General features: G+C 43.8%; 2 protein-coding genes across 4 annotated transcripts; one reads left to right on the top strand and one right to left on the bottom strand.

The window, feature by feature from the left end:
* Positions 1-332: 332 nt before the first annotated feature.
* Positions 333-3630, bottom strand: CALCB (calcitonin related polypeptide beta; the record flags this gene model as incomplete). 3 transcript variants are annotated; one of them, XM_080619904.1, is made up of 3 exons in its annotated part: positions 333-495; positions 3102-3233; positions 3539-3630. In XM_080619904.1, the coding sequence occupies 3 exons, from the start codon at positions 3622-3624 to the stop codon at positions 333-335; spliced, it is 381 nt and encodes a 126-aa protein (XP_080476030.1). The 3 variants fall into 3 exon arrangements, with proteins under 3 accessions (XP_080476030.1, XP_080476029.1, XP_080476031.1); XM_080619903.1 differs by having other exon boundaries at positions 333-492; positions 3539-3624; XM_080619905.1 differs by lacking the exon at positions 333-495 and adding an exon at positions 1617-2301.
* An 11000-nt stretch (positions 3631-14630) lies between these two features.
* On the top strand, positions 14631-23057 carry CYP2R1 (cytochrome P450 family 2 subfamily R member 1; the record flags this gene model as incomplete). The annotated part of the gene is given in 7 exon segments (XM_080618193.1): positions 14631-14671; positions 14943-15214; positions 15217-15476; positions 18470-18611; positions 18903-19535; positions 20346-20675; positions 22836-23057. Coding segments are annotated over 7 exon segments (1854 nt in total). The 3' UTR covers positions 23012-23057.
* Between the last annotated feature and the right edge of the window lie 1591 nt (positions 23058-24648).

The raw sequence follows: 24648 nt of genomic DNA, 5'->3' as shown, positions 1-24648 counted from the left end.
AAGAAAACCAGAGTTACTGGTAAGTTGATAGTGAAATGTTACAGTAAAATAAAGCAAATAGTTCTAACCAAACTGCTGCCTTTAGTTAATGCACTGTGCAGCTAATTATCTAAGCAGAATGTCTACAAAAGCTCTTCACAGTCTAAACACACTACTGTTATATTTGCACCATCTTTTCTGTGCTGTTACTTGCCCAGCTTTCTCAGAGATTATCACCATAGGTCTGTTATTCATCCAGGAAAACTAAAATTCCCATAATACCACAGGTTGCCTGCACTGCAGATTCTGTTTATTGCAATGTATTTACCGTATCCATGTTAACATTCAGCTTCCTATATTTGAATGCTTCTTCTTCGCCTGCCAAAGGCCTTGGATCCCACGTTGGTTGGTACAAAGTTGGTCTTGCCCACTCCTCCTGACCTGCTCAGAAAGTCTGCCAGGCGGTGGGTCACACAGGTTGCTGTGTTGCATGCCCTCTTCTGTGCTGTTACACTGCTTTTCAAAAGGAAAATGAGTTAGCTCCCGAAATGTCTACCCAACACACAATGAAATATCAGTAAGGGGTGCTATGCCTATGAAAGATTCTTCTACAGATGAAAAAGCAGGCTTGCTGTGCAGCAGGCACTGGTACCTTTTGTTTGAGCAGCTTACAAACCCTAAAACATGCACCTTTATGCTTTTCTAAGTGTCAGGCTCAGTTTACAAAAGGTGGCTGAGCTCTTCCTTTCTTGGGCAACTGGGCTGAAGACTAAGCCAAGCCAGATTTTCAGCAACACCTGAGCCCTTGCCTGCCTCCATCATGACCAACAGAGAGGTGCTGAAGAGGTCCAGGTTTGGACCATTTAACCAATCCCCATTTCCTCCAAAAGCTCAGGTCTGTGCTTTGCTTGTAGTGCTGCTGAAGGACCGTAGCAGGCACTGATCTTTAATGTCTCGCTTCAATACCTATGCTACATGGTAGCCAGGAAACACCTGAAACCCTAGCATCACAGGAACTGCATCAGTGACTCTGGTAGTGCTGTACAGAATTGACCAGCTCCTTCCAGAGCTGAACCACGCATAAATATACTTTTTCCCATGTTCCCAGGGAATCTGAGAACCCCTCTTTCCTGGAGTTTGACCTGTCTACTACAGCATTTCACAGTGCTTGAATAATTTTCTACTAAACCAACTAGCCTCTTCTCAGATAAGCATTAAATGACAGTTTGTTAATGTTAACAACAAATACTGTTCCTAATATCAATGCCAATTTTTTGGAACAGGCCGCTGATTAAAAGATAAATTCAGTGCTGCAACAGAAGAACTGTAAATAAATCTGATTTTGTCTCTTAACTTATGATTCACCTAAATTGATATTGATAAAAATACTATAAAAATACCCAAGTTTAAATTATACTAGTGTAAAGACCTATTGTAAAGTAAGAAGGAAAAAGGGAAACAACACAAAATTCTTACCTGGAAATGTTCAGTACCCAGTTTTAAACAGGTTTACATTTCTAGTTTGCTTGAACAAATCTGTATGAGCCTTTCCTGATTCCTGTACTTCTCAGGATCCTTACTAACAGTACTACATGCATGCCTGATTACATTAGAACCTATGAATGTATGTGCATAATTTCAATTTCTAAGTTCTTCCAGATTGTCCAGAATTAGTAGCATTGCCTCTCTTAAGCACTTAAACAAGAACTTGTATGTTTTTTCTAGCCTTACCTAGACAACTCACATTCTAAAACAACTTATTAAACCAAGCAGATCTAATCCTTATAGAAAAATAGGTTTATTGAACAAATGCATGGGCAAGCACAAAAGAAGAGCCTACTTGTACATTTAGCCGCCAGAAATGAAAAGCCTTGTTTAGATTATTTTCTTTTAATCAGGGTCTAAGAAAATAATTTGAAATGTCAAGGAAGTGCTGTTCATTTTTATTAATTTTTTCCCCTTAGCTTGGTATGCATGTTACATTCCCTGTCTTCCTAACATTAGGTCCATCTCAAACATTCTCTGTCGAAAACAGAATCAAAAGAACATAGCAAAGTTAGCAATCAAAGTTAGATCCACATGCATCAGGTTAAAAAAAGGGAGAAGGTGAGAAATAAGCATGTCTAGTTGTCTCCCAGGGGTTCCCCATATTTTGCATAGTGTTCGTGTTCCACGTCACTCAGCACATTTCGTTTCTTGCCAGGAGTTCCAGCCCCGACGTCAGTACGAGGATAAGTTTGCAATTTGTGCAGTTCTTGGGATAGTTTGCCCAGCACGCAAGTACTCAGACTGGCACAGCGTTTGGAAATGGGTCTATCCAGGCTGCAGGGGAAAAAAAAACATGCCCAAACGAAGAGAAACCTCAAACATGCACATTCATGCATTTCTTCCCTAGAGAAATACATACATACAGTTAGTAAACTTAAAATAAAAACAAAAAATAAACCCTCCACATCACATTCCATGCAAGGAAAGTTCATACAAATGCAGTCAGAAGAAAAACCACTGTCTTTCAATGAATTCTACTTTGTTGAAAAACAAGTTCATTAGCTTTTTGGATGCTCACAGTCAGAGGCCAATTTTACTTCCCATGCATTCAGCATGCTGTTCAGCCTCTCATACATCACCATCATGCTTGGCAATACAAATCCTGTTAGGATAATGCAAATGCTCTTGCATGCCTTTGGTCTACAGGGGAGAGTGGCGCTGCGTGCATTGGGAGGAACACGTCCCCCCTGCCAGGGACTTACCATGCCTTACGACAGCATGCACTTTCATGACAGAGAATCCAAGAGTGACTGAATGGCCCCTAGTACTCCCACTAGGAAGACGTACCTTTTGCTGTCATATTTTAACATAACCCCCTCATTCAAGCTCAAATCGCTCTCCACTATCAGTTGTAAAAGACAGACAGACACAGGTTAACTTGGTGGAAGCCATTCTCCTGATACCATTAGGATGTCTCTGCAGTACCATCCTTCACCAGTTAGGTGACTACCCCAACCCCAAAAAAAGAAAAAAAATCCTGACCTGCAGAGCATCTGCTCAGATGGCTCTTGCTAAATACAAACCAGATAACATTCTCCACTGCCCTTCTCCTGCCTCAGGACTGCAGTCCTTACCTGTTCCCTTCAGAGGCTTGCTCCAGCTCTTCTGCTGTCATTTGTATGAACTCTTTCACCAGTGCATTTAATAATCTCCGAGCTTCGTAATCGCTGAGCATCACTCGATCTGTTACAGACTCCAAGCCAGGTCTAAGCAGAGGCAAACAAAACAGGGTGAATAAAACCCGGTCTGCTGCAGAGAACCACACACAGGATAGAGGGGTTTGTCACGCAGTACTGCATGTCATTGACAGTGCCTTTCACGGGTGTGAATATGGAAAGCACCCTCATGCACAGCATCAGAAATTTTATATATGTGATAAAAAAGCCACAGTGTCAAAAATGTCAAAGAAGCCAGCTCTCTCCTTCACTGAAGTCTATACCCCTCCTACGTCTCTAAAGAACATTAAGTATTTTCATACCATTCAGATACAGCGGCAGGACCAGCTTCTTACCTGACTGGGGCTGCCTGGAAGCTATCCATCTGGCACACCACCAAGGCATAAACAGCAAGGAAAGATGAAATCTTCAGCACAACCATGATTTCCTCTCTACAAGAAAGAGGTACATCAAGAAATGGCTGTTTTCCAACCCTCTCAGTCCCGCAAGTTCCACCAAAGAGGTCATCGCTTCCTAGCCGCAAGTAACACAAATATTAACAGCCTTTTTTTATTATTATTCTTAAATATTACCTTTCCATTTCTTTTGAATAGTGCTATTACCAGTCAAGAGTAATCATTTTGGTTTTGGTCAAAACCAAAAACTTTGGTTTTCTCAAAAGATTAAGATAACTTAGCACTGTTACAGGGGATATAAATGCAGCTTTCAAGACCTACAGTTCTGTACAGCCACCTGGATTCAACTTACTGCAGACTTTCCCTCAAACTGATGGAAAACATGTTTCTCTGATTAACTCCTGCATACAATGTCGTCGTGCGTCTGACATGAACAGGTATAGTGATGGGACACAAGTCACGACAGAAAATAAAGAAATTGTCAGTGTTTAATATTTTTAAGAATGAAGTGCTACTGTCAGCACTTTACCTGAACTGCTTGCTTCCTGGCAGCTAGTACAGTAATATCCCAGTTCATATTACACTATGAGAATTACGTAGTTTAATTTCAATAGCTATTTCTACTCTGAGGCCAAAACCAGAATAGGTTAAAATCGAGTCACAAGAACAAAACCTGTAAAAAAAAAAAATTATCTGCTTTGAGATACACCTCTTTATCTCACAGCATCAATGTCTTAGACTCTGATCTAACACAGATCGTCAAGTACCAATCACACCAGGTTCCAACCCTCGACAGGGCTCACCGGCACGAGGCCCCTCCCGAAGGACGCCCCGCTTTCCTACAAGTCCCCGGCAAGGAGCACCTGGTCGGGCACCGTGGTTAGCTCTGCACGGCGAGCCGCCCGCCCGCCCGGAGGGACACCCCACGCCGTGTCGGCTGGAAGAAGGAACAGAGAGACCGAGGAACAACTTTCTCCCACGCTCCTTGCACACGCGTGCAGAAACACACGAATGACGAAGGCATTAGGGCCGCGGGCAAAGCTCCGCATCCTGGGAGGGAAACAGAACGGGACTTCCGCGACCGGCCGCAGGCAGGGAAGCGGCGCGGTGCGTGGCGCAGTGCTTACCGGCGGGGCGGAGTGTAGCGGAGTAAGATGCCGGTGGCGCCGCCGATCCGCGGTACCACTCTGCGCCCGCTCGCTTCGCTTTATACCTGCCGCCGCGGCAGCTTGCGTGGGCGCCCGCGCGGGGCCACCAGCCAATCACCGCCTCGGCCGCCCGACGCCAAAGCCCGGTTCGGTAGTGACGTCATGCGCCGCTCCGTGAAGGTCCCATTCACAAAAAACACCCCGTCGGAGGGGAGCACTGCGGAGGGGATTGGGGGGTCATTCACGACGCAGGGGCATGGTCTGGCCCCGCTCCCCGTGGGATTGCTCACGCGTGGCGACCTCTGCAGCAGAGGGGCCGCATTGCAGAGCGGGTGCGCTCCCTCCCCGGGATTCCCCCATACCCCGCGATTCCCCCATACCCCGCGATTCCCCCATACCCCGCCCGCCCGGCAGCGACTTCAGCGGGGAACCCGGTCGCACCCATCCGCCCCGACAGCAGCTGCGCTTGGGCGGGCGGGGATCCCGCGGGGACCGGGTCCGAGCAGGATGTGCCGCGGACGTGGGCACCGCACAGGAAGGGCCCGCGGCCGCGGCTTCCCCGGGGCGGGCGGGGCAGCTCTGAGCCCTGCCTGAGGGGCGCACACCGGGCTCCCCGCTTCCCCGGCAGGCCTGCTGCCGGCACTCCGCCGCTCCCCCCGGAGGAGGGACCCCTGGCACCTGCGAGCGGCCCCGTGGCAGCAGCGAGCTGCTCCCCGGGACCGGTCCTTGGCGTACCCCGGGGCTTTAGGACCATCACCATCACAATTCCAAGGGCAGGTGCAGCGCCTTTCCGCGCACGTAAGAGGCACGAGGGAAGGGAGGGTCGCCACCCCCCGCCGCAGCGCGCAGCCCCGCTGGCGGGGATTACCGGGCAGCTGCCCGCCGCCCATGCATCACCCTTGGAGGGCCCTCTGTCACGGCTCGGCGGCGCCGCACCTGCCGCGCAGGATGTTTGCCCCGGCGGCCTGTTTGCCCAGGCGTGGCAGGTATCCGCCCGGAAGGGGGGCGGCAGTGGGGAGATGCGACGCGACATGGGTGGGAGAACACAGCTGTCAGCCGAGGCGGGCGGGGGCAGCGGAAGGGAGCGGGCCGGGCGGGCTGCTCTGCAGCGTCTAAACGCGGAAAACCCTTCCAGCGGTCCGCGGGAGCCGGGGGTGCCTTCCCTGCCCGCCTTAAGCCGCAGGGCGTTTGCCGAGGACGGCGGCACGTGTATGCGCCGCCGGTGCGTGTCCCCCTGCCAGGCCCGGGGCGGCTCCGCCCGGCCCTCGCTCCCCTCCGCAGCCGTTGGATTTCCACGTCCCCGGCGGCTGTGGCACTGCCCGGTGAGTGCCGCCGGTGCCGCTCCGCTGCGGTCAATGTCGCCGGCCCCGGCGGGGATACCGCAGGAAGCTGAGCCCCGCGCACATTGCGCGGTCGGGTCGCGCCGCACCGCGGGACAGGTATCGAGCACAGCTACATTGCTCTTTTCGCCACTTAAAATGAATGGGGGGGCTCTCCCGAGGAGCTCCCGGCGTTTCTTCGTTTTTGTTTTGCAGACACCGAGGTCACGGGTCGCTCCCGATGGCAGGAGTTGTGCGTTTCACCGGGTGGTGGGCAGCCGCGGGGCCGGTACTGCTTTTTTGATGGGAGTTTAGCTTTGAAGTTTAAAAAGGAGCACGAACATAGTGAAAACGACACCGCGGGTCGCTGAATACCGCATGGGGGTCTCTACTTCCTTCCTTGGCTGTGCGCCTCTGGAGGTGCATCACCCGCTGCCGCCCGTCTCTTCGCCCCACCCCAGGCCGGGGGCGACGCTTCTCCGCGCTCGGTTTGCAGAACGACGATTGCAAAACTGTTTGGGTTCTTGGGGTTGGGGTTCTGGGATTTTGTCTGGGTGGTTTTTTTTCCGGATGATGAGTAGTGGTTTGTTTTTTCCTAACACATCTTCGTACCTTGCATGAGTTACAGCCCTCCGGGGTGGGGGCGTTCGTGCTGTCCGACCTGCCGCGCTTTCCCGCAGCCGCAGCGATGGGCGGGCGGGGAGGGCGGTTGAGTGCCCAGGGTGGGGACTGTGGCGGGCGCCAGCTCGCTCCGTGCACCCAGCACCGTTCGCAGGCTGTAAGTGCAGTGCCCGCCGCTGTGCGCGCTCGCCCTGGGGCTCCTCCCGCCCGCTGCCCTGGGTCGCCGGAGGATCGCCGCTCAGCTGCCCTCCCTGGGAGGCTTCCTCCTCCCCCCGCACTGACAACTTCAACATTTCGTTGTGAAGAGCAGCTCCATTGCACGTACAGTGACCACGGGAACCCCCGGGAGAAGCAGTTTAAGTATTTGATTTTAAATCTCCTCCGTTTCCACGACTCCTGCTCCGGTTTTCAAGCTTGTTTTTTCTGAGGTTGCACTTACAAACATCAGACAGCACCTAAAGAACCGGCTCAGCATCGCTTTTGCTGTTTTCACGTGACTTGTACAGCTACACCAACAGAAATAAAGTGTAGGAACTTGAATGACCAGGCTTCCCGTCAGATATTTCTCTCTAACATCACTGTCCCTTCTCCTCATCCTGTGTTAACAGTTAATCATTCACATTCCCTTAGGGGATTTAACTACTCTTGTCCGCATAAAATATTCCTGATTTAACCTTAAAAAATGCAGACGAGTGTGGTGTAATAGCATGTTTCGGTGCTTCAGGGAGGACAAAGTGAAATTTCGTCTTGTGGTTGATGCCAGGCAGTTCAAGCCCTTATCTTGCCAGTGCGACTCAGCCTCAGGCTGGAGCCTGCAGCCATTACAGGGTTTCAGAAGCTAGTATTTCTACTTTTTCACAGAAAAAAAAAAAAAAAACAAACGTAAATTTAAAGCAACAGGTACGAATGCCACTTCAGTGCATGTATAGATGAAATAGCACTTGGATGTTGGCAAGCACTTCGGCTGCTTTTTGCCAGAGCTCGTGGAGGGACTCCCAGCTGGAAGGCTTGTCCTGTTTTTTCTCCTCAGCTATACATCATCTGGTGTCACCAGATATATTTTCTTCCTGCAAACCTCTCTTCCTTTCTACGTGAGATGGAGAAGAAAGACATTTGACCAGTTTGCCTATTTTTGAAGCTGTAGAAAAGGCACAAGTCAGCGTCACAGGATAATGGTCTCCTGTTGATAGATAAATCCAAAACTAGAGGTTAAGTATCCATGCAAAAACTAGCACAGAAGGGTATTTTGGAGCACTGCACTAAGAAAGCAGGACATTTACAAAAACAATCTGCTGCAAGGAGTTTGTTCTGCTTAATGTATCAGGTAAAATAATCAGTGGGTATAGGTTCAAAGCAGATAAAATGAAAAGCTACAGAATTACTGGATTTATTTATGTATTTATTTATGAAATCAGATGATCTAATGCAACCTGCAGCTCCAAGTAAAAGGAATTTCCTCTTCAAATAAATTTATTTTAATTTGTACGCAATAAGAAAAAGCTGTCCTATTTTAAAGTTTCTGTCTTTCTCTACACTAGATACAACTTCTTACAGTATTCTACTGTTAGATATTATTTAACCAGTACATTTTAAAGTGCAACCATTTTTTCGACTGTAAATATTGCCATTCTATCCTCAAGCCATAGACTCTGCAATGAGGTTCTTAACTGTTTCCAGCTGACATGCTGTTAAACAACAACAAAAACATTGCATCTGTATGTTATATTTTTTTGTTCAATAATAAAACGTAATTCTTCAAGATAGACAAGGCTGTGAGCTGCATGGACAAAATTTCTGTTCCGAAGAATGGTTTATATCTGACAAGAGGGGACCCTACAGAAAGGAAAAGGTAGACAGTGACAATGCTACAATCCATTGACACAGTCAGTTCTTCGAGAGGGAGGTAAGCATGATGCAGTTCTCTGCTCTTTCTAAGCCTGTTCTTCACAGTACGTAACTGCGCCTTTTTCAGATAAGGACAATTCATGATAAAGGCAGCTGTGAAAATCACATGGTTTTACTTTATGAGGAGAAGCTGGGAAGTTACTTATAGGTGTTTCTGGTGGATGCCTTGTCTGTCTGATTCAGGATCTTGTCTTCTCAAACAGCCAGAAAGCACTGCCAACTAAGAAGCCTCTACAAGCTACCTGGGGCAAAGTGAGCACTGTTGAGCTTGTGTGAAAGCATCCCTCCAACAGATTATTTCATTGTAATCTGTCCTGCAGGAAATTATATAAACCAAGGCAGAGTTAACAATATGGTGCTGTTATAGAAGCGAGCTGTATATTAAACAGGAGTATCATGCTTAGGGCCCAAGAGGTAATCCTTACACTCTGCTTGTTGCCAGTAAGATCTAGACCTGCAAGCCATACCTCAAAAAGACTTTGGTGAGTTGGAGAAGCTCCAAGGAAATATCAGTAAGAGTTACCAGAGATCCCATAACATGATTTAGAGAACAAGTTCAAAGACTGGGGAAACAACGAATAGACAGAAAGACTATGGAGAAATGGGGTAACAAAAATATAAATACTTGCCATGAAGCACTAATAATTTACACTATGGTACTAGATTGAAAATAACAAAAAATATATGGGTTTAAAAGGCAACAAAGGAGATACAACGGATTAGAAAGAGCTTTCTACAATTGAGGTTGATTACATGTAAGAATAGGTTGCTTTGTGGTTACGGCATATCTTGCACTGGAGGGTTTCATGGCATAGTAGTGTAACATCTGTCAGGAATGACAGGTATAGTTGATCAGCTCTGGGCAAAGAACATAACTAAATATGTTCTCTTCATATCTTTGACCTCCAATTTCTGTGATTCTGTAATTTTAATAGGTAGAGACTGGCTTAAACTCTGAAACACAACATAACACCTTACTGATCACCCAAATTTTTGTTAGCATTTGCTTTTGCAAAACTTGCATCCTTAATTGGTCTAATCCTTTCCTTAATTCTGCTTCCCTAGCATCCAACAGGCCATCTTCAGATTTACAATAAGCTCACATCGAGCTTTATCGGCACAAATAGTATTTTACCTCTCTCTCTTGTAGTTCAGTGTGAATTTGGCCCAAAAATGAAAGCCTCTTTTTTCATAAAAATGCAGCATTTCCCTGAGAGCAAGAATGATGATGGAGATTCCAAAACTGAAGCATTTCCTTTTTAATGGACATTAAATCTGGGTTTAGGCTGCTCCAGTGACTACTTCTGAGAAAGTGGAACTGCTGCTGAACTAATTACTGAGAAACCTATGAATCAGTCTGGAAGCAATTTTTCTTCCAAAATGCCTTTGAAAAGCTTCCAGACTGATGTATGGAGGACATTTTCAACAGAAGATCAGTGTTGCGCTGTTTTATCCTCATTGAAACATTTCCACTAAGATTTTTTTGTTCAGTAGGTTTTGCAGCAGTTTCCCTGTATATACTCAAAATCCAGTGCAGAATAATGTCTTAAAACTGGGCCACACTGTCCTGTACTGAGGTTTGCTTGGCAAGGCAGAAGGGGCAGACCCACAGGGGCAGGAAGCTGGCTGTGGCTTGGTTGTCTTCTGTCCCACATTACCACAGCTCAGTCTCCAAGCAGGTTCACAGAGGATTGAGCCCTGTCTCATGCTACCTGGCAACACTCTTACACCCTCTGACAACTGCCGAAACAGCCATGCTCCAGCCTGACCTGGTTCTCTCTCAGGCTGCACCTCCAACAGGCTGACATGGGGGATCCCTCCAGAGGAACTCACAGCTCACCAAATACAGCCAAGGTGAGACTTGTGGTGTTACCAGGGTAGCACAAAGGGATGAACTATGGAGGAAAATCTCACTTTGAAAATATTTGAAAACTGGCATCTATTTCCACTTTAGTTTTATGCATTCTGAAGGTGAGACAAGAGATGAACAAACTCCTTATCTGGAAAACAATCTCAGAACAGAAAACTAACCTTGTTAAGCAATAGCATTGTTATAAAACTTGATTGCTTGCACAAGTGCTATGCTACTATCTTATACATCATCAGAGCATGTCAGCAAAAATAGGGTGAGAAATTACATCTTAAGTCCTTAGCGTAATCCCATGCTTGTTCTTTACAGGATTTAAGAAGGGTGGAAAGGTCTCATGTCATCATTTCATTCTTTCTCTTGGTAGTACCGAGGTCTGCATAAGCCACAGTGTAACAGTGTTCTTCCCAGTCCCTTCCAGGACCATTCAGTTGTTCTGGCATTGTTAGGTACTACAGCAATCCATCAATACATCCCTGTTGCCCTCTGCGTGAGGAGGACCAGGTGCAATTGTTTCTCAGCTGGCTGAAAAAGGAAGTTGTGCAGGGGCAACAGTTTAGCTTGTACTTTCTGCTAAATCCAGGACCAAAAAAGATCTCTCCCCTTTCAGTGCTGGTAAGGAGTACCTGAAGGCAAAAGCTATTATGACATAATATTTGCTGATCTACTTACAGCAGAGTTTCTGGGAACCAATAGTCATATGAGACTAACAATTAAAAAGATAAATTTCTAAATTTATGCATAAAATTGACCTAAATATACTCTGAAAGAGCCAGCAAATAAAATATGCCTAAACTCTTTTGAAGCTACAATTTTTAAGCCAGTGTCATAGCTAACTGCATATGCCTGACAAACAGAAAATGTTCAGGCACAGTAGGACTGTGATTGCGGAAAAGAGCTTTTTTCAGCAACTGATCACCAAATTCACAAGGGAAAACATTAGATGTGGTTTTCTGTTTTAGCAAATCTGCAAAGCACCAACATTATCTTAGGCTTAGCTAAGGAGATAATTGTAACATAGAAATTGATTATTCACTATGATGAAAAAGGTGTGTTAAAAAGAGATAATGTAAGTGCAATTACATTACATGCATCTACACATGACTCTAAACATGTCAGTGGGCTTATGAAATTAGTTTCCTCACTGAGAAGCATGCTTACTTTGGATACAACTATACAGATCTCTTTCTTTTCCCTGCCCTACCCTCAAAGAAAAGGAGCAAAATCTTTACATTTCTGGCTATAAAGAAGTTGTTTTCTTATATGACATTACTTCACTGGACAAGAGACATTGTTACAGAAGTGGAAAGCACTTCAGCCTGATCAAAGTGTATCTTGTTTTCTACAAATGCAGCAACAATGTCAGTGCTAAAAAGTAAGAAAACCAAAGCCTGATTCAAACAGTAGCTGAATACAAGTTTGTGAGATACTTAATGGAATTTGGGAACAAGTTAATTTTTCTCCAAGAATGCAAGAGAATCACCATCAGGATCTTAACACCATTACTAAAAGAACAGCCACATTTGCCAGTTCATTTCTTCAAAAGTCAAAGCTATGTACATAAATGTGTGGTCACTCCCCATCAAATAATTGCTTTCTGCTTTTCTTGAGAAGGCAGGAACACAATCATTTCCTGTTCCTTGATTGTCTCCAACTTCTCCTTATAGAATTTACAATGCAAAGTCATTGTAAATCTTGATGACTAGAATGTTTTAGCATTTAATAAAGATACCTGCTTTAATGGCTTTTTTTTTTTTTTTTTACTCAGACATAATTTTTATAATTGAAATCAAAAAAACTTTACACATCCTACAAGTTTGCTATTTGTTCATCCATGATTAAGAGGAGTAAAACCTTCCAGAGGAGCAATTCGGTACAAGCTGCCCCCACACTTGTGATGGGAAGAAGCACACACAAAAGGATCAGTCAGAAACTGGCAAGGAATCCTGCCCTTGAATAGCCATTGAAGTCTTGCATCCCTAAACTTGCATTCGTAAGTGATTTCATCTGTCCACAAGGGTTTATTTATTGCTTACTTTTGACAACTTTGTCATATTTATCCATGCTGGTCCTCTTTTTCCTCCATTTAATCATGCATCCTTTAGATGTTCCTGGATCTTTAAGCTTGGCTGATTCACCACCTTTTCCATTTATCTTGACCAAAATGGATCTTACTGTTCTGCAGTCATGCTCTTCCGTTTCTCTTCCTCTGTTACAATGGATACCACCACCATCTCTTCTCCATCACTAAGGCTCAAACACTATGGTAAGGTTAGTGTTGACTGTTCTCTCCCCTGCTTGAAGATAATTGCTAAATCTTGTCTGCTTTTTTCCCCATACGAATCTATTTCTTCCTTTTTAGCCAAACATTTGGACTTTTCTTCTGTATCTTTTTTCCTCTTGGGTCTTTCGTATGCTCATTTTTTCCCTGTTATTCCCCTTGAAAACACTTACTGCCAAAACTGTCAATCACCTTTCCTTCCTTTTCTTGCATAGATGCAGTGGAAATCATGATCATTTAAAACTTGGAGTGCATGCTAAGTATTACACACTTAAATGACAGAACATTGAAGATAAGCAGTAAAACCATCAAAGCAATAGTACCTCTTCTTATGTTTCCTCAGACACTTTGGAAGCTGTGCAAGTATCTTTGAGGGAAGGATGAGAGGAAAAAAATGCCAACCTCTTTTTCCAAAGACAGGAGCTTATCTACAGAAAGTTTTACATCCGTTTCTAACTGAGACTCCACTAATAACAATATGCATATACACCATACTTTAACCTTAAATGCACCAATAATCTGGCACATTAATGTTTCTACTCCACTACAGTCAAGAGCAATTTAATCTCACAAGTTAATTCTGTACAATTGTCTGTAGGCTGTTACTCTTTCTCACACTGTTTTGAAGTGTTTTTCTGACCAGCCAATCTGTGTACCTCTACTCACCAGAATATGCTGATCTAAAGTGTTTGGAGACACCTCTCTTTGTTTAAATGTGTGTAAGTAATCAGGTTTAAATCTATCTGAGTTTGCCTGCTTCAGCACAACTGCTTAAGCACATTGTGTGTCTTGTTTCAGTCCTCAGCCATTTCTCCTTATTCTTCCTCTGGCTCAAGCCAAGCTGACGTCCTAAATCTCTTGCTCTCTGGTGAGAGATCTTAAGGCTCTGACATTGAAATATTCACATTTCTTGCAGGTATGGCCCAAGTAATTCAGTTAAGACACCTAGCAGTATCATACTGGAAGAAAGGATGAAGAAATAACTTGGGAGAAGAATGAAATAAACCTCCAGCAGCGCTCAAGCTGCTTCTCTGTACTCTGACAAACTAGGTAAGATTTGATAAAGGAGGCTGGCACTGACACATGCTTTACAGGCATTTGGCAGCTAGGCCAAAGAAATATGCTAAGGCAAATAGAACTGTTTGTTGCATGAAGATTCACCTGAAAATTAAAGTCTGTCTCTATATTGGCTTACAGAAGCCAGCACAAACCCTGGTCCAAACAACCAGTCCATGTCAGTGCATGACAACACAAAGGCATTAGCAACTGTGTCAGTACCACCACATTTGAAGCAGAATGTCTCATCATGGGAAGATACTGAGAATTAAGGATTCAGTGATTAGATTATCAAGTACATAGTGCATTTTCGTCAGTCAGGTTATTAGCGAGCTTCATCAGCATAAATTCTTTATCAGTTTAGATCTTGTTAACATTCATATGACTCTATGTAGAGATATTGAATTCAACAAAAGAAATCTCAAGTTGGAAACTCGTAGCATAGAAATTTTAACAGGGCAGAAGTGCTTCTGTTACATAAAATTGCCTGTAAAACAGCACTATTGTAACAGCAAAACCATCAAAACCTGAGTTTTGTATGAAAAATTTCAGCAGGATGTCACACTGCATAGCAGCATTGCTTCCTCGGCTCTGCAGTAAATGACCTTGGTCTCATCAGCAACTCAAGCCCTCTTTCTCACTGAGTAACAATAGCCCTTACATGTTGTGTATGTGATTTCGTTGCTGCTTGATCACATGAACTGGGGACATTTCCTCCTGTGCAGGGAGGCTGGACCCCTTTCCCCTGCCTGCCTGCTGCAGCACTCCAGTATTGCTGTTAGCTGGCTCATAGGGCCCAAGGACAGGCTGTGCAATACTGGGAATTATGGGCACGATGTGTGAAGCTGCCACACACCCACCTTCTAGCAGAAATCGGTCAGATACACAGATTTCCTGTGCTGTCGTTGGAGAGGGCGGAGTGGGAAACTGAGAGTGGGATGCCTTGACTCAAGGCCACACAGGCCCCAAGAGGCTCTGGAAAAGACATTCCAGAACTGTGGATTCTTGCTTTCACAGAGGCTGAATAACGAGTGAGTAACTGCTAGTTATTCTCACTTGTCAAGGTCAACGCATGCAGCACACAGTCAGCAGTGCTTCTTCAGCACTTCACCCACCCGAAACTTTTAACATGACTCCACAAAAAAAGAGCAAAGGCAGCCACCGTGGATACGGAAACCTGTTTTCCGCACTCGGCAGGCCCCAGAAGCCAGCCCAGCCCGTCCCGTCCCGTCCCGTCCCGTCCCGTCCCAGTCAGCTCCGAATCCAACCACTTGCACCGCCGGACCGAGACAATCCACTGCCGAGCCCCTACGGGAGGCTCCGCTAGCCCCGCTCCCCGCCTGACGCGAGGGGCGGAGCCGCTGCGGGCCAATGAGCTTGGGGGGCCGCTGCCACCGCCCAATGAGGCGGTGGGCCGGGGGTGGTGGCCGGAGGAAGCGGCGCGGCGACGGCCGGGTCGATGTGGCCGGCGAAGGGGGGCAGCTGCGCCTGCCTACTGCTCGTGTCTCTGCTGCTGGCGGCGGTGCTGCTGGCGCTGGTGGTGCGGCAGCTCCTGAAGCAGCGGCGGCCTCCCGGTTTTCCGCCCGGCCCCGCGGGGCTGCCCCTCATCGGCAACATCCACGCCCTGGGCGCGGAGCAGCCGCACGTCTACATGCGGCGGCAGAGCCAGATCCACGGGCAGGTACCGCCGCTCCGGCGGCGTCTGCCGCCTCATCGGGGCCCCGTGGAACGGGAGCAGGGCGGGCTGGGACGGGGCGGGCAGCGCTGCCCGCGGCAGCAACCGGGCGGGCTGTGCCCGTCCCGGCCGTCCTGGGGCTGCCGAGGAGCCCTGACCCGCACCGGGAGCACGGTGCGTGCGGCCGGGGGAGCCGTCCCGCGGCTTGGCTCCGGCCCGGAGCGGGTCTCGGTGCCCGCGCCCCCCCCGCCCCCGGCGAGCGGTCAGCAGAGCGGAGCCGGCCGACCAGGGTTGCACCGCCCCGGGGAGGTGGTAGCGGTGCCGCGGGCGGAGCTCCCCCGCTTCTGGCGGGAGCGGAAGGCCCGTACCCGGCCGGTAGTGAGTCCGGAACACCAGGCTCTGACAAAACTTGTGCTGCGATCAACCCTGCCTGTGAGAAAAGGGAGAGGCGAGCGTCAGAGAAGAGTTATCACCGTTCCGAGCTCCCGTGTTAGGGCGGGACGGGCGGAGTGGAGCTGTCCACGAGCCTGGCTCTAGAGTTTATGTCATATTTTGGTACTGTGCTTACACTCGTGTCCTGCTGCCGGTGGAACGACCTCGCTTTCATATCCACGAGCCTTGGGCATGCCAAGAGGGTTTAAAATTAATAAAAGTACAACCACCAAATAGCAGGCACTTGGGTAAGACAACATTTTCACTGAAAACACGCTGCACCTTGAAGGTGCCCTCAGTGGGGTATTTGGAATACTTACAGTCAATGAGTGTAACTACATGAGAACAGAATTTTTCTTTCTTATGTGTTTCTTTTCATCAACTGGTTTCAAGCAACCAATCTGTTCTTACAAGCTTCATAAAAGTTAAACCCAAGACAGGGAAAGGCAGGGAGGTGCTAGCATTTGTGTGTGTACACATAACAGAACACACACAGGCACAGTGCACACAGCCTGGCCACTCGGCGTGCCTGTACATCTTCAGACTGTTTATAACACCTGTGTTGTTTTACTTAGCAGGATTATCGCTGGAGGTGTGTGAAGGACTGAGCTTTGTGGCCAGCAGCCGATGGTTTGTTAAGAAACTCATGTCCTTCAAACTGCTGTTTAATTATAACACCCCTCACAGGAAAATAAAACTGTTTTGAGAACTTAAGTCTGTCAAAAGCTTTTGTCCAGATAATTTATGAAAGCTCCAGCAGAAACAGAGTAAGTCACAGTCTTGGCATGAATGAGAAGCCAAGAAAAGTGCCTGAATGAAAAGCCTGCTGAATAGCAGAAACAAAAGAATAGGATTCCCTTTTGTTTCATTTATTTTGGCAATAGAAAAAAGTAAATGTGTTTCAAGCAGAATACTAGGGACAAGTAGAATGGAAACGAGAAGGAAAATGTGTCAACAAATAAACTAAGCTTTCTACTTGCCTTGAATGCTTATGTAGTTCTAGTCACCCGCTGTCAGAAAGGATCCTGCAGAATTTGAGAGAGCTTGCAGGTGGCATATCAGGACTTTGGGGGCTCTGAAAAAATACACTGAAAGGAATTTTTTTTTTTAATTTTGTATGACATAGGAAGAAAGATAAATAAGCTATGATCAAAGTATACAAATCGTTTGCAGAAATGTGTTGGGACTGTCTTCTTGTCCTGTAAAAAAAGAGCCATTATAACACTGAATATACAAAGTTTGCTAAAACATAATAGTCATAGAATCATTTAGGTTGGAAAAGACCCCTAAGATCATCGAGTCCAACCATTAACCAAACACTGCGAGTCCACCGCTAAACCATGTTCCTAAGTGCCACATCTACAGGAGGTCTTTTAAATACCTTCAGAGGTGGTGACTCAAGCACTTCCTTAGGCAGGCTGTGCTGTTCCAGTGCTTGACACACCTTTCAGTGACAGCCCAGTTGTCACAGAATGTTTAACTAGCCTAACTTTATTTCCTATTGTGGAGGTCAACAGCTGAGATGAAGAAAAAATTAGAGATTGATGTAGGTAAAACCACAGATTTATAATGCTAAGAGAAGTATTGAGAAGGGCACAGGATTTCAATCTGGAGGTTAGCCTCGGTTTTAATTTTTGAAACTTAGGTTAAGATTTTCATTTTGTTTATCCTGTATGTGCCTTCTGCAGGATGTATTGCATCTTTCTCCAAAACACCTAGTGCTAACCACTTCTGGAAACGGGAGATGGGACTAGCTGGGCTATGCTGTCATTTGTTGGCTGTCATCATGGCTCTCACTTCTATCATCTGATGGTTCTTTGGGAGCCTGTGCAAAGTAAGCTGGTGTCCAGTTTCAGAGGTAGCAAGGACTGGGTGCAGCTTGGTTGTTTTCACAACTGGAACCACTTCTGTGTCTGCTGTTACTAAGTGACATGTTGGAAGTCTTCATGGTATGAACTTACAGCTTCAGTCCTAGTGCCCTTAACCAAACTAAGCTGTTGGAATTTACGTTTACTCAGGCAGGCAGGAGGAGCTGATACAGTAGTAAAGATTTCCTCCCTCCTGTGGAAATACGGCAAATTAGCAAAGTAGACAATATATGCACTCTATTTCTAGTTCACACATAAAACTATACCTTATATCTAATAATGTTATATACTTACATACAATACTAATACATACTTATCTATGCTCATCTTAGGACACAGCACATTTTTTCTAGAAAATGTGTGCTGTTGTACCGAATCCACATTTTTTTGATAGCTATATGAAAGCATCCCCAGTCTTTACTTTGGAGAGCTGGTCACTTTCGGTGCAGAGCAAAGTGCAGAATGTAGTGTGGGCTGATTTCCTTTATCTTTTGACAGAGTAAATTAGCTCACAACAAACTCTGTGTAATACCACAGTTGCATCACCTCTGATTACCTGTATGCCCTACTGAAATTTATTTGAGCCTGTTCTGCATTCACATGTAGTGTTGCTTCACATTTTCATTACTTGATTTTAGTTGTTTTCGTTATTTGTTCTTGAGGTTTGATTGCAATAGCATTTTATTATTTTTTTTCAAGATCTTCAGTCTTGATCTCGGAGGTATATCTGCTATTGTACTGAATGGATATGATGCAGTAAAAGAATGCCTTGTTCATCAAAGTGAAATTTTTGCAGACAGACCATCTCTTCCCTTGTTTAAGAAGCTGACAAACATGGGAGGTAAGAATTAATATCTTTTATATAAAAATGTAGGTTTTGTCCAATAGATGGGCTTGTGATCATGTGAAACATTTGCTTTATTGTTTTCTCTACTTCTTTATCTCCTTTTGTAAAATACTTGGTGCTTCTTTGAAGTTATTGTTTGGAAGGTACTATCAGTCTTGGACTATCCATAGCAAGATGTATGTAATTTTTTGTCTTCTTTTTTTTTGTCTTGTTAAATAGTTTTAGTATCTTATGGGGGAAAAAATAAAGCTTTGCATAAAACACTGTGTCACAATATTTTTTCAGGCTTACTGAACAGTAAATATGGCAGAGGATGGACAGAACATCGCAAATTAGCTGTAAATACCTTTCGAATTTTTGGATATGGTCAAAGGTCCTTTGAACACAAAATTTCAGAAGAGGCTATGTTTTTTCTTGATGCCGTTGATACATACAAAGGCAGACCATTTGATCTAAAGCACTTGATAACAAATGCTGTTTCAAACATTACTAATTTGATTATTTTTGGAGAACGTTTTACATATGAAGATACCGAATTTCAGCACATGATTGAGATTTTTAGTGAAAATATTGAATTAGCTGCTAGTGCTTCTGTATTTTTATATAATGCTTTTCCTTGGATTGGTATCTTGCCATTTGGGAAACACCAGCAGCTGTTTAAAAATGCAGCTGAAGTCTATGACTTCCTTCATGACCTTATTGAACGTGTCTCTGAAAATAGGAAGCCTCAGTCACCGCGACATTTTGTAGATGCATATTTAGATGAGATGGATTGCAATGAAAAGGATCCAGAATCTACATACTCAAGAGAAAACTTAATTTTCTCTGTTGGAGAACTCATCATAGCTGGGACAGAAACCACAACAAATGTTTTAAGATGGGCAGTGTTATTTATGGCTCTTTATCCAAACATTCAAGGTAAGAACTTTGGCATTTTGAGGAACTGATGCACTTTCCTAATGCAAATTTAAAATGCTTTTTCAAAGTGGTGGTGATCCATAGTTGTAACCAAAAAGAAAGAAAGGGTTATATATAGGGTTACTATTACCAAACATACTATGGATAGAGGTGAAAAGCCTATTTTATATGCAGATGAAGAGGACATCAAAAGTTAAGTATAGTGATAAAATTTTTGCATATTATTTTGTGAATATATTTTTATGAAGCTTTAATATTTTCAATAAAGTATTTCAGATATATTTAAGTTTAGTGTAGTGATGCATAATATTGATTGGTAGATATACTAATCTATGTAGTTAGTGAATAATAAGTAAATGCAATTAAATATGAAATTAATAAAATAATGTAAAAATATCAGCAAAAATGTAAACCAGGTTGTGGTTAACAGTTTAAGTGTAATTTCTTCTTATCCTTAAGTGCCTCAATTCACAATAGATTTATATATTACAGACATGTATATTTATAGTTTTGGAAAAACAAAAATAAATAGCATTTAAAAATCAAAATAGAAAGATGTTACAGTCATTCAGAGGTAAGACAGCAATAGATGTTTGAATGTCAGCCCAAACATTTTGTGTAGACATTTGGATTTTAGAAGTGAACGGTCCCGTATATATATTATATTATATATGTAATATATGTATATATGTATATATATATTTTATATATTTCATGTTTCAGCATCCTTTATAAAGTATATATTTTATAGCTTAGAAAAATAAAGGACATTACACAATAAGCATCGACTTCTATTCCTATTCCTAACAGGGCAAGTTCAAAAAGAAATCGAATTAGTCATCGGCCCAAGCAAAATACCTACCTTAGAAGAGAAAAGCAAAATGCCGTACACTGAGGCTGTTCTACATGAAGTTCTAAGATTCTGTAATATAGTTCCACTAGGTATTTTTCACGCAACTTCCAAAGATACCGTTGTGCGTGGTTACTCTATTCCTGAGGGCACTACAGTCATTACAAACCTATACTCCGTTCATTTTGATGAAAAATACTGGAGCAATCCAGAAGTGTTTTTTCCTGAGAGATTTTTGGACAGCAATGGGCAATTTGTCAAGAAAGATGCATTTATTCCTTTTTCGCTAGGTAAGTGATTCCTTCCACTGTTGTTTTTCAGAAACCTAGAGATGTATAACATAGAAGTCATGGCAATAAATCAGGAATGGACAGAATGATATAAAATATCCACGGTTCTGATGAAACAGCTATTTTAAAGATACTCAATATAATGTACTCTGGACATAATACATTTTAGCATAATGTCTTTTATATAGATGAGCTCATTATTATATATAAACTAATAAAAAAGACAACACAGTGTCTTCTGAGGAGTCCAGACATTTTATATCTTTGCAGCACGTAAGTGTTACTCCTTTCACGATTAACAGCAATATGCTGCTAAAGTCATTACAAACAGGTGATTTAAACAACCAGCTTTCAAATTCCAGCATTCATGTCAGCACCAGAAACTGCAGACCTGATTCAGGACTAGCTTGGATGGTCAGCATGCAGTACTTCATTCTGCCCTAAGGCAATACTCTTGACAGTCCCGAATCATTATGGATTTGTCTTTTGATGCCTATAAAAGTGAAGAATTTGCCTCACATATGATTACTAACCTAAAAAATTAGTTTTGTTGTCCTGGTTTTGTCTGGGTTGGAGTTTTCTTCCTAGTACATGGTACAGTGCTGTGGTTTGAATTTTGTCTGAGAATAATGTTGATAATACACTGGTTTTAGTTGTGGCTGAGCAGTGCTTACTCTAAGTCGATGACTTTTCAGTCTCTCATAGTCTGCTAGTGAGGAGGTACACAAGAAGCTGGGAGGGAGCACAGCCAGAACAGCTAACCAAAATTCCATACCATAGAACATCATACTCAGTATATAAACTGGGGGGAGTTGGCCAGGATCACTACTCAGGGATTGTTGGTGTGGTGCTTAGTTGCTGGCTGGGGTTAAACCATGACATCTGTATAAGCTAACTGCCAGGGCTACCTCTGCGGACCATAGAAAGACAGCCCTGTGGAGAAGGACTTGGGGATTTTGGTTGATGAGAAAATGAACATGAGCTGGCATCAGTGTGCGCTCGCAGCCCAGAAAGCCAACCGTATCCTGGGCTGCATCAAAAGGAGCGTGACCAGCAGGTTGAAGGAGGTGATCCTGCCCCTCTACTCTGCTCTCGTGAGGCCTCACTTGGAGTATTGTGTGCAGTTCTGGTGTCCTCAACATAAAAAGGACCTGGAACTGTTGGAACAAGTCCAGAGGAGGGCCACGAGGATGATCGGGGGACTGGAGCACCTCCTGTATGAAGACAGGCTGAGAAAGTTGGGGCTGTTCAGCCTGGAGAAGAGAAGGCTGCGTGGAGACCTCATAGCAGCCTTCCAGTATCTGAAGGGGGCCTACAAGGATGCTGGGGAGGGACTCTTCATCAGGGACTGTAGTGACAGGACAAGGGGTAACGGGTTCAAACTTAAACAGGGGAAGTTTAGATTGGATGTAAGGAAGAAATTCTTTACTGTGAGGATGGTGAGGCACTGGAATGGGTTGCCCAGGGAGGCTGTGAATGCTCCATCCCTGGCAGTGTTCAAGGCCAGGTTGGATGAGGCCTTGGGTGACATGGTTTAGTGTGAGGTGTCCCTGCCCATGCAAGGGGGTTGGAACTAGATGATCTTAAGGTCCTTTCCAACCCTAACTATTCCATGATTTTATGATTCTATGATTGATTTATTGTGTATTCTGTTTCTTTTTGCTAGTTCGACCTTACCAGTTCCAGATGTTGTTACTCATTCATCTGTGTTTTCTGCATTTATTCCCTGTAACTAGTTATACATAGAATGGGAACTAATATTTAAAGGCATTATCCAGGCCTGTTTGATGTCTTTCTGCTTCCCAAGTTGTAATTATTGCCAGGTAATAACAAGTGACAATAGATGTAATTAACAAAATAGTAGGGGACAAAGGCTGAAATTCACAGTATTGTTTTTTAAAACATCTTCTGTCTAGATTGCTACTTCAAGACAAGATCAAGTAGCTGATAGCTTATCTAAATAAATTTGGTGTAATTTGTGTAGTGAGAGGAGCAAATTGGTTTCTTGCTGTAAATTATCACCAATCCTCTCTTACAGAATACTGCAAAGTTCATACAGCTCCTCTTAGAACACAAAAAATGACCATTCTTATTCATAAGAACAGTGAAAATGTAATTAAACACATTTTAAGTCTTTCTAAAACTGTTTTTTCAATCCAGGAAGAAGACATTGCCTTGGAGAACAACTAGCTCGAATGGAAATGTTTTTGTTTTTCACTTCGTTACTACAACGATTTCACCTGTGTTTTCCTCATGGCATGATTCCAGATCTCAAACCAAGATTGGGCATGACATTACAACCACAGCCATACCTCATCTGTGCAGAAAGACGGTGAAGAGAAGGATCTAGATTGTCAGGTGAAACACAGTGTTCCAAGTTGCAGCTGAGGATCTACTTTGCCTTCTATTTCTAAATGTCTTCATGTCAGAACGAAAATTTAAGGGACTTGCAGATAAACTCTGATTATTTGTGCATAAGTAAGTTAATAGTTTCCTTTTACTTGTTTTTCACAAAAAAACCACCCTGAACCAAAATCATGAAACACATCCTCTGTTTAAAGTTCGTGTTTTCACTCCAGAAGTCTCCAATTCCTGACTTCTTACTCAGCTTTTAAATATTTAATTGTCTAGCAAGCCATTTTACTTTGAGAGGATATTTTTATAAGCATGGAGAATAAGGCTCAAAATGTTCATACTCAGATTCATCCATGAAAATCTCGTTTACATTATTGCAGCTAAGATGTTCTTTATAATTCTCCATTAAATTTACATAGCTAAAAAGTTTCAAAGGTAACTATTTAAATTTCTGTAACTCAGAATAAACTGTCTTTCCCAGCTTTAATAAATTGTTTATTGAAGGATTTTAGTCCTTCTTTCTCCTTGCTCTATCTTCCCAGTTGGTCATAATTTTTCTAGAGAATCAGATGACTCTGTGAATTCACTTTTGAGACCTTTTATGGCTTGCTTCTTATTTAGCAGCATATACTGAGTGTTCAGTTATTGCCATACTCCTGACAATCACAGCAATTTTTTTTGCCAGTTTATTGCATTACCAGACTATGTCCTCCATTGCCTCCCAACACAAAGCATTATGTAATGATTAATCTCTGCCTAAGTAGTCTGGAAAAAAGAATGTCTCTGTTAGTCACATGCCCATGTACTATGAGTAAAGAAAATAAGCTGCTCCTGAGTCTGACTAGAGAAGAGACCTTTTGGCAGGGGGACTGGAATAGGATGGGGAGAAACAGATTTTAAATGGATTTCAAACACAAGTTTTAGGCTTCATTTTTTATTCTTGACAGCTATTGCTTTATTGGTAAAGATTTATGCAGGCCCTGCAGGAGAATCTGATACTCTAAGTATGGTATGATAGTTCCCACCATGTGGGGAGAAGTAGGGCCTCAGAATAGGGTTTAGAATAAACCATACACTGAGCAAGCTGCTCTTTAAGGCAGGGCTGAATATTAGACCTTGCTCTTTATACAGCTTATGCTGCAACTTGGAGCTCCAGGAAATGTTCAAGGCAGGAATTAGTGTTTTTCTGCTGACCTGATGTTTTCAGCTTATGCTGAGCAGAAATGCCTCCTTTCTTTTGAAATAGCAAAGGATAAGGACCAGAGCTAGTACCAGTCCACTTAGGTAATAGTGTAGTGACTTAAAATGGAGCAGGTCCAGATTAAATTACTCTGTCTGATGATAGTCAGACCCACATGTCCCGCAGAGAACATCTCAAACACATGCTCCTGGTGCTCTGAAGAGGGTTGTCAGGCTACTCCTCTTGCTGAATAACTGACTTTCTGTAAAGATTTAAGATTCAAAAAGCAGAGGAAGGAGGTAAGCCTAAGTGCTGTGCATTGGGCACACCATGAAAGCTGCAAATAAAATATTGGCAAACAGTGGTTCTTTGGAGTCAAGATTAAGGCTTTTCTGGATATGTGCATATGTAGGGTACTTGTGAAATGCTTAAGTAAAA

Source organism: Psittacula echo (genome assembly GCF_963264785.1).
Source record: "Psittacula echo genome assembly, chromosome: 5".
Lineage (NCBI taxonomy): Eukaryota > Metazoa > Chordata > Aves > Psittaciformes > Psittacidae > Psittacula > Psittacula echo.
This window is presented reverse-complemented; position numbering and strand designations above follow the sequence as displayed.